This window comes from Gigantopelta aegis, chromosome 14 (assembly GCF_016097555.1).
Source record: "Gigantopelta aegis isolate Gae_Host chromosome 14, Gae_host_genome, whole genome shotgun sequence".
NCBI classification, from domain to species: domain Eukaryota; kingdom Metazoa; phylum Mollusca; class Gastropoda; order Neomphalida; family Peltospiridae; genus Gigantopelta; species Gigantopelta aegis.
The window spans coordinates 12861697-12872315 of record NC_054712.1 but is presented as its reverse complement, the minus strand read 5'-3'; the positions used below and the strand labels follow the sequence as shown (position 1 = coordinate 12872315).

Genomic DNA, 10619 nt, shown 5'->3' with positions numbered 1-10619 from the left:
GGGTCATTGTAGCTGTAATCTGTAGGATTGGGTCATTGTAGCTGTAACTGTAGGCTATATGGGTAGTTGTAGCTGTTTGTAGGCTATATGGGTCGCTGTAGCTGTAAGCTGTAGGCTATATGGGTCGCTGTAGCTATAGTCTATAAGTTAGCTGAGTCGGGATACCTGTAATGGGTCAAGTCTTCGTATCTTCTGACTCGTCTGTGCAACTCATATGTATTCGGTTTTATGGCAGACAGAAGGAACTGTATGATGTAAAGTTTTTAATGAACGCGTCAAAGACCTGCCGATAAACCTGTAAATTAATAGGTTAATATTAAAGGAAACATGACACGTGGCCTGTAATTGACACCAAACGTATAAAATGAATTGAAATCGAATCATCTAAAATAAGAAGAAGAAGAAGAAAAAAAAGAAGAAGAAGAAGAAAAATTAAGTTAAATTAAATGCTTAAAAATTCAATGACCTAGAACCACTGCCAGCTGAAAACCAAGAGTGACCTATAGACAGCTGAAAACCAAAAGTGGCCTATAGACAGCTGAAAACCAAGAGTGACCATAGACAGTGAAAATCAAGAGTGGCCTATAGACAGCTGAAACCAAGAGTGGCCTATAGACAGCTGAAAACCAAGAGTGGCCTATAGACAGCTGAAAACCAAGAGTGACCTATAGACAGCTGAAAACCAAGAGTGGCCTTAGACAGCTAAAACCCAAGAGTGACCTATAGACAGCTGAAAACCAAGAGGGCCTATAGACAGCTGAAAAACAAGACTGACCTATAGCAGTGAAAACCAAGAGTGGCCTATAGACAGCTGAAAACCAAGAGTGCCTAAACCTGAAACCAAGAGTGGCCTATAGACAGCTAAAAAACAAGAGTGACCTATAGACAGCTGAAAACCAAGAGTGGCTATAGACAGCTGAAAAACAAGACTGACCTATAGACAGCTGAAAACCAAGAGTGGCCTATCGACAGCTGAAAAACAAGACTGACCTATAGACAGCTGAAAATAAGAGTGGCCTATAGACAGCTGAAAACAAGACTGACCTATAGACAGCTGAAAAACAAGAGTGGGCTATAGACAATTGAAAAACAAGAGTGAACTATAGATAGCTGAAAAAAACAAGAGTGGACTATAGGCAAATGAGGACAGTGCTCTACAGTCAGTAGTGTAACAAAGAAAACATGTAACGACCTATAAATGTAACGGTGAAAATCAACTGACTGCAATTATCGTTAGATACCAGTTTTCAAAACTGCAAAGGCAATAACCTATAGATAAGTCTTAAAACCTAACAAAGGCCAATGGGTTAGTTATAAATTAGTGGTTCCATCTATATATACAAACAAAAAACAAACATAAAAAAGAGTACCAGTGAGGTACTTGATACGGGTCAAACGTAGGTCGCAGTGACCTACTTATGGTAAGCAACACACCCGCCATCCAAGTTGTAATACGGAAACGAAACGTTTACAGGCGGACGGGCAAAACCCATGCCATAATACAATGACCTAGAAACAAAGACGGGGTATAAAAACCACCCAAAGGAAACCAGACTGTATGTAGGTAGTAGTGTACTGGTCAAAAGCATCTCTCAGGGTCAAGACCGGCCTCGGTGCGTCGTGGCAGGTCATCGGTCTACAGGTCTACTTGCACAGACCAGTGATCCATAACTGGTTCAACAAAGGCCATGGTTTTGCTATCCTATTGGGGAAGCGCAAATAAAAGATCCCTTGCTGCTAATCGGAAGAGTAGCCCATGTAGTGGCGACAGCGGGTTTCCTCTCAAAATCTGGTGGTCCTTAACAATATGTCTCACGCCATATAACCGTAAATAAAATGTTTGAGTGCGTCGTTAAATAAAACACTTCTTTCTTTCTTTTTCCTCAGGGTCAAAGTTCGAAGTGCAGGTGCAACCTTGCTTTAAATGTCGCATTAAATAAGGTCACGGATGACATTTGAAGAAATGACAGGCCCTTGGTGATCATAAACATTGCTGTTTCATCTGGCAGGTAAATTTCCTGCAACTTAATTTGAACCAGTATGAATGTGTCGACTATTGTGTTTGAAACATGTTTGCTAAAATTAGGGACACAAAATGTTGTGCGTCAAAGATACTGACCGTTATTATATCAAACTAGCTATGATTAACTATTAGGGCGAGGGCTTGTAGTATTTATATACATAGTGTTTTATATACATAGTGTATTTATATACATATGTATTTATATACATAGTGTATTTATCTATTGTTTGAAAGAAAGTTTGGGTGGGTAGGTGTTTTTTGGGGTTGTTGGATTTCTTTGTTTATCTTGGTTTCGGCGGGGGGGGGGGGGGGGGCGGGGTACTGTTGTCGATTGTTTGGTTGTTTGTTTCGGGGTTTTTTTTGTTTTGTTTTATTTTAAGGGGAGTTTTTTGTGGGGGGGGGTTTGGGGGGGGAGGAGGTTGGGGGATGTTTTCTTTCTTTTTCTTTCGGAGGAGGGGGCTAGTTACCTTAAGCCTGACTTCACTGGGTTTCACTTCTGTAACACCGAGCCTGTGTAACTCGTTCTTTAGATAAACTTCGAGTTTCTCGAGGAATCGGGGTCTTGTGGTCATATCGAGCGTGTCGTTTCGTCGTCCTTCGTGACGACCAGCCTCTTGTCGGCGTCAGGCTGCAGGTCGCAGACGACCCCATCTGGGTGCTGGCGTTCGCCGGCCACTTGTCCAGGTACCCCCATTTCCCGTCCTTGGAGGGCTGGAAGTTAATTTCAATACAGGTGGTCAGGGCCGTAACTATGATTTTTTTGAGGGCAGATGAATTATAGGAACGAACGAGCATGGGAGACGCAAGACACTGGGGTCTGGGGGCAATACACACAAGGAAATATTGAAATCTAGAGGCTCTGAAATACCATTTTGCAGCCATTTCAGGGAGGTTACATGCTGAAAAATCAATATTAATAACCAGTAAATCGATATTTTATTCTTACCGGATTTGTTTTTGCTTCCCCCCACCCTCACCCCCACTCCCCTGCTAGCTACGGCCCTGCGCGTGTGTAAAGGTTTCGGGTATCGACCACCCCCCGGCCCTGCGCGTGTGCAAAGGTTTCGGGTATCGACCACCCCCCACCCCCTCATAGCGAATCGTTTGTTTGTTGTTTTTCTTTTCCCATAAGTATTTTACCGTGGAAGCATGACATCGAACACGTATCCTCTTTAACTCCAGTAACAATTGCCATGTTGCAATTACTGTCAGGGTCGATTTGGGGAGGCTCAACCCGTAATTTTATGATACCTCGATTGGAAACTGTATTGAAAAAACGAAGAATTTTGCGCGTAACCGTAAGATTAAATTCATGCAATGTAAATTTTGTATTCAAGATTTAAAAAGACGTATTTCATATTCCAGATTTAACTGATTTTGTTGTTGTTGTTTCACAGTTGTTGTTGTTGTTGTTGTTGTTGCTGAATACCCCTTTTTATTTTTATTCAAGATTTAAAAAAAATATATTCCATATTCCAGCTTTAACTCATTTTGTTGTTGTTGTTGTTGTTGCTGAATACCCCTTTTTATTTTTATTCAAGATTTAAAAAAAATATATTCCATATTCCAGCTTTAACTCATTTTGTTGCTGTTGTTGTTGTTGTTGTTGTTGCTGCTGCTGCTGAATACACCTTTTCATTTTAACTAGGAAAAAGCATCAGTCGAGAAGATATTATGAAACAGAAGATGATACAGTTATTAATAATAGCGGAGAGATGCAAGTGAGACTGGTTAATCGCCAACGTATTCAAAGGGGGCTACTCATTTAGGTCCTAGACCTTCCGAGTCTAATTCAATGTCAGTTAACAATGTTTGTTTTGTCTTGTTCTTTGGTTCCTTGTTGTTGTTTGGGTTTTTTGTGTGTGTTTTTTTTTTTTTTTTTTTTTTTTTTTTGGGGGGGGCGGGGGGGCGGGTATTGATTCGTTTGTTTGTGATGCTTTTTGTTTGTTTTTATATTAATGTTTCTTCCATTTAAGGGGTGGGGAGTGCTTACGAATCGTGGAGTGTTTATTGTTCATAGTTTGAATTGTTTGGTGGAGGTTATTTTTATTGGTTTTGAGGAAGGATTGTTGGTTTGGGGGATGGTTTCATTTTATAAAGCTAATAATTCCAACTCATGCATGTTTAGGGCCTTAACGGCACCACTCCACCCCGGCCCATTCACCACTCCACCCCTGCCCCTTCACCACTTCCCCTTCACCACTCCACCCCACCCCTTCATTACTTCACCCATGCCCCCTTCACCACTCCACCCCCGTCCCTTCACCACTTCACCCACCGCCCCTTCACCACTCCACCCCCGCACCCTTCACCACTCCACCCCGCCCCTTCACCACTTCACCCACTCCCCCTTCACCACTCCACCCCACCCCTTCATGACTTCACCCACGCCCCCTTCACCAATCCACCCCCGTCCCTTCACCACTTCACCCACCGCCCCCTTCACCACTTCACCCACGCCCCCCCACACTCACCAACCGCCACCCACGCCCCTTCACTACTCGATCCCGCCCCTTCACTACTCGATCCTCGCCTCTTCACCACTCCGCCCTCGCCACTTCACCACTCCACCCCCCCCCCTCACCACTCCACCCCCGCCCCATTCAACACTTTACCCACGCCCCATTCACCACTCCACCGCCGCCCTTTCACCACTTCACCCACGCCCCCTTCACCACTTCACCCACGCCCCCTTTACCATTCCACCCTCAACCCTTCACCACTCCACCCCCGCCCCTTTCACCACTCCACCCCCGCCCCTTTCACCACTCCACCCCCGCCCCCTTCACCACCTGCCCGTGCGCTCATTTCTAAAACACCCTTGAAATATGAATCTTATAACGGTTTCCAACCCTGAGTTTCTTTATAGGTGGGAGAATATATTTTTGGTCGCCCAGCGTGTACGATTGTCGCTGTACACCGCCATCTTTCTCCAAGATTTTGCTATGACGGACTCTGAAGAGGTTCCACCTCAGTCTGTAATAAAAAAGTTAAAAGTGAAAGTTTGTTTTGTTTAACTAGAACACATTGATTCATTACTCACCGGCTAGTGGATGTCCGATCCCCATCGGTGGGCCCATTGGGTTATTTCTCGTTCCAGCCAGTGCACCACGACTGGTATATCAAAGGTCGTGGTATGTACTACCCTGTCTGTGGGGTGGTGCATATAAAAGATCCCTTGAAAAGAGTAGCCCATGACAGCGGGTTTCCTCTCTCAATATCTGTGTGGTCCTTAACCACAGATCTGACGCCATATAACCGTAAATAAAATGTGTTGAGTGCGTCGATAAATAAAACATTTCTTTCTTTCTATTGGATGTCAAACTGGACACGTAGTAATCAGAGGAAGTCCGTTACATTTGTCTTAATGCAGCAAGGAAAGCACACACCACGGCTTTGGCCAGTTGTGGTGAACTGGTTGTAACGAGAAAAAACAATTCAGTTTAATTGATCTACCGAGGTGGTTCGATCCTGCGACGCAAGCACCTCAAGCAACCGCTCAGCCAACAGCTAAATCCTCCCCCCCCCCCCCCCCCCCCCCCCACTGAGTTTAGGCAGCATGTTAAAAAGCGGGTACCGGCCTCGGTTGTGTCGTGGTTAAGCCATCGAACTTAAGGCTGGTAGGTATAGGGTTCGCAGCCCGGTATCGGCTTCCAATATTCATATTTTTAAAATAAGAAATAAATTGTTATTATATAAGACTCATTTGGTTTTGATGTATAGATATTGACCTGCAACTCTTTAAAAAAAAAACCCAGTAAAGTTATGACATAAAACGTTTCCATCTTTTTTTTTTTTTAATTTGTTTTGCTTTTTTTTTTTGCTTTTTTTTTTTTTCGTATTGCAGGATTGCAGAATAGAACAAATAACCGGTTACTATCTTAACATAGCGGTATTATTCTGCTCAGGTCGAATGGCAAAATAACGCTCGGCCGAGCCTCGCGGCATTAGCCATTCTTACATTCACAGGATAATACCAATACCTTAAGACACTAACCAGTCATGGAGAGCTAGGGAGAATTCCAATCGAGTTAACTATGTATAGAAGAATGGTATGCTACTGGGCGCGACTGATATCAGGAAAACAATCAAAATTGTCTACTCTTTTTATACAATATTATGTTAAATGACCACCTTACTAACGGAACTAACTATAACTACCGATGTTATAAGCACACTGGATAACTTGGGAATGGGTGATATCTGAATAAGACAATCTTTCAGATCAGTAAATTGTCTCTCACAACAAATTAAACAAATACAATGCGATCAGTATTTACAAACATAGAAAAATAACATATTTCAGTCATCGAGAGGCAACACTTGTCGATTATACAAAGAACAACTATTTTTCGAAAGCTATATTCATAAACTGTACCAGAAAAACTGTGGACAATACGAGTTCCATTATCTTTTCATTATCTTTTCATTTGCCTTTTTGTTCATAATTCAATGGTCTACACCCATAGTATAATACGCGACGAAGTACTTATAAATTTAGAGAACTAATGGAGAATAAACGAATTACTACCCTAAAGAAATGTTTCATAAATATAATAATAAATTAATTTAAATGTCCTTGGCTATACACACCATCAAAATCAAAAATGTTTTATAAAATATTACCATTATGTACTGTACCATAATAAGTACTTGGATACCCGTATATCTGTATTAAATATCTGTATTATTACATAATATATTGATATGTGTGATTGTATGTGTTTGTGTACGTGTGTAAGTATCGTAATTAATGTATTTATTGTCAACCATCTTATCACGTGCATATAACAAAATCTGTATGTATATATATATTCCTCCTATGCCGTTGTACAATGGCCGAGTGTAAATAAAGTATTGTCTATACGAAACACAGGTATAATTTAACAAAATATGTTTACTCTTTAATTAAAATATCCTCTACAAAAATGTGGTATATAGAGAGTAATACATGAGTGGCCATTAGATACCATTTATCTTACGAGTTGTTTTAAAATTTATCTAACGAGTGAAAACGAGTTTGATACGTTTTTAAACAACGATTTGTGAGATAAATGGTATCTAACGGACACGAATGTATTATTCTATTTCTTACATATCCTCAAAAAACAAGCTTTTAAGCAAATGTTAACATCTTTATCGACTAAAATATATTTACAACCCTTTGTACGTGTTTGCCAGGTTAACTATACGTCACAGTGTAATCTATTTCCATCGTGGGTTTTTTTTATTGGACGTATGGCATTGGCGACATGGTAATCACCCACGAGCAGCCAGTCGTATGTCTTGAAATTGTTAACACACGTACGTGTGTAAACAACTATGTGTTATCAAAAATAACGCATGGCGTTCTCAACAGTTACTATACATACACATGTTTTTGTTGATGTTCGACAGCAATGATTAAAATAAGTCTATAGGGCTAACTGAAACATCTTGGGTGGCTGTCGCATTCTGAAGGTCATATTAAGCCTGGAATTAGTTATACGTGTGTTTTGTTTAACTAAACCACTAGAGCACATTTATTTATTTATTAATCATCGGTTAGTGGATGTCAACCATTTGGTCATTCTGACACGTGAAAACCCGCTACATTTTTCCATTAGTATTAAGAGATCTTTTAGGTACCTTCTCACGGGCAGAACAGCACATACCACTGTCTCTGATATAACAGTGACGTCGTGTCTAAACTTTTTTTTATCGTATTAAATTTTATAAAAATCATATACATACGTACATAGTGTGGGTTGCCCCCCCCCCCCCCCCAATATAAAATCCTGGTGACACCGTGGCGGGTTTCCTTTAATGACTACGTGTCAGACATACCAGTAGCCGATGATTAATTAATCAATGTGCTCTAGTGGTGTCGTTAAACAAAACAAACTTTATATAACCACCATGGCATCCTCGGCGTTGTTTGGGATCCCCGTGGTTAAGGCACGCATCCGTAGTCATAACTAACAGGGAAAAAATTTGTTTTGTTTAACGACACCACTAGAGCACATTGACTTATTTCAATCATCGGCTGTTGGACGTCAAACATTTGGTAATGTTTATATATAGTCTTACAGAGGAAACCAGCTACCTTTTTCTATTAGTAGCAAGGGATCTTTTATATGCACCATCCCACGGACAGGATAGCACATACCACGTCCTTTGATATACCAGTCGTGGTGCACTGGCTGGAACGAGAAATAGCCGGATGGGTCCACCGACGGGGATCGATCCCTGTAGCAGGGAAAATACCGGTATATATTATGGCGCAGTGTGAATTTTAGCGCACTATCTTTAAATAAAAGTTGTGCGTTATCAAAGAAAAGCTATGACGTTAAATGCAGAAGTTTTTGTTGACGGAACTATTTTTTATTGATAAAATAAAGCAGTGTTTACAATTTGCCAGTCTGCGGTTAGTATAAACAATTAAAAATACCATGTAACAAAAAGTACTATTTTCCGTAGGGCACTTTTTTAACATACATAAACATCCCGATACTCACCTGCTGCACGAGACATTGTCGTCTGCTACTAGTGAAATAAATACAATTCAAAATGTGTTTGCTGAATACGATTACCTAGCCTCCTTTGTCTTTCTCCAAAGCATCGGGCACTTCCGGAACTCGGTTGCATAAGGGCGCCCTCTATCGGAATAGTACTCGGTGTAAGCCATTAGATCACCCCTACGTCAATCGATTTCTATGGACGTCCGAATGAGTCCCGTCATTATTTTACATGCACAGCATACGATTATAATGGGTCAGGATTAAACGGCATTCAAGTGAATATTACATCTTAAAATAATATCTATTTCACATGAAATGTGTATAGTAATAATAAACAAAAACCTCGAAGGACTGTCAAACTTACCCCACCCTATGAATGTAGGCTACAAATAGTGACTATGTTTGCACTGGGCTATATGGGTTTACATGTGACGATAGGGTTACAATGTATATTAATGGTATTATATTTGACATGTATCATTAATATGGAATTTATGGACCACCACACATCGTGTCCAGTTGTTTTGGGTTATTTTTCTTGAATATTGGTCATTCAAAATTTATCTGGATGTTCCGCTTCAAAATATAGCCTATACCGCATCAAAAGGGTTAGAATATTTCAGCATAGTCCTGCACAAGTAAACAAAGTAAAACTAAAAATCTCACTATATATCGAATTTAATGTTTATATTTTAATAATATTTATATATATATATACATTATTGTCCGAACCAAATTGTTAACAACTACGAAAAATTACTCTCCTACCTTTAATTGCCGTTAGATTTTCTCCAAAGTTTGTCCAGACACAAATCTTGAAAAAACCATTACAATGACACAGATTCCACATACCAGATGATAACCATGTTACCTATATCGACTTCGCTGAGAGCGCATAGGGAAAAAAGCATGTAATTTTGTATCAGCTGCCATTTTGACTTTTTATGGAATATTCTTCAAGAGGGGTGAAAGGATAGGACTTAATCTAACAACGTCATAACATGTTATGATATAAAAGCAAACATGATGACGTCACATTATTATTTTATTTTTTTATTATTATTATTATTTTAATGATACCACTAGAGATCATCGATTTTGTATTAATTGTGTCACATTATTTGGAGGCTTTCACCCCTCTTGAAGAGTATTCCATAAACAAGCAACATGGCAGACGGCAGAAAAATTCCATGTATTTTTCCCTATGCAATCTCAGCAAAGACAATATCGGCGACATCGTTGCAGTCTCGCGTGTGGCATCTGTATATTTGTAGTGGTTTTTTTTGCGATTTGTGTCTGGACAAACTTTGGAGGAAATCTAACGGCAGTTAAAGGTAGGAGAGTAATTTTTTGTAGTTGTTAACAATTTGGTTCGGACAATAGGTTATGTCTCATCAATAATAACAAGAACAACATCGTTATTCCTATACTACGCGAGATCGTAGCTTATCCGCGCCAAAACCCATACCGCTATATGTGATGTCCTGTCTGTGGAATGGTGCATGTAAAAGATCCCTTGCTACTAATGGAGAAATGTAACGGGCTTCCTCTCTAAGACCGTACGTGAAAATAACCAAATGTTTGACATTCAATAGCCGATGATAATAAATCAATATGCTCTAATGATGTCGTTCAATAAAACAAACATAAAACATTTAATATGCTCGGTTTGTCATTCCGTGAAGTACGTGTACAACTGAAACCGTTGTTTGCACTGCTACACTGCTAATAATTAATGAACTTGCCTTTTTGTCGATGCGTTCCGCTTTTTGTCCATTTGATTAACATTGGCATACTATATTTGTTAAACTAAACTTTTGCATTATGTACCTGGTATGACGTCATGAAATCTTATATTTCAGATGTTTTCTGACGTCACATCTTATCTTAATATTGATTTCCTTTTGTTTAACTTGCTCATAGTCCGTCCCACTCTCGTACAAAAATTTGTTGGTTAGGGTTTTTTGTTTTGTGGGGGGGGGGGGGGGTGTTGGGGGGTTGGTTTTAAATCATTTCAGTTTGGTTTGACGTAAGAAGAAAAGTGAAATTGTTTTGGAAATTATAAAAAACAAACACTATTTTTGTGAGAAATTTAG

The 10619-nt window shown here is 39.9% G+C and overlaps 1 protein-coding gene across 1 annotated transcript; it reads right to left on the bottom strand.

Moving 5' to 3' along the window:
* Window positions 1-242: 242 nt before the first annotated feature.
* On the bottom strand, window positions 243-10376 carry LOC121387958. The gene is made up of 4 exons (XM_041519141.1): window positions 10269-10376; window positions 4876-4999; window positions 2491-2734; window positions 243-295 (listed from the first exon to the last, which is right to left on the bottom strand). The coding sequence occupies exons 1-3, from the start codon at window positions 10298-10300 to the stop codon at window positions 2504-2506; spliced, it is 387 nt and encodes a 128-aa protein (XP_041375075.1). The 5' UTR covers window positions 10301-10376; the 3' UTR covers window positions 243-295; window positions 2491-2503.
* Window positions 10377-10619: the final 243 nt, after the last annotated feature.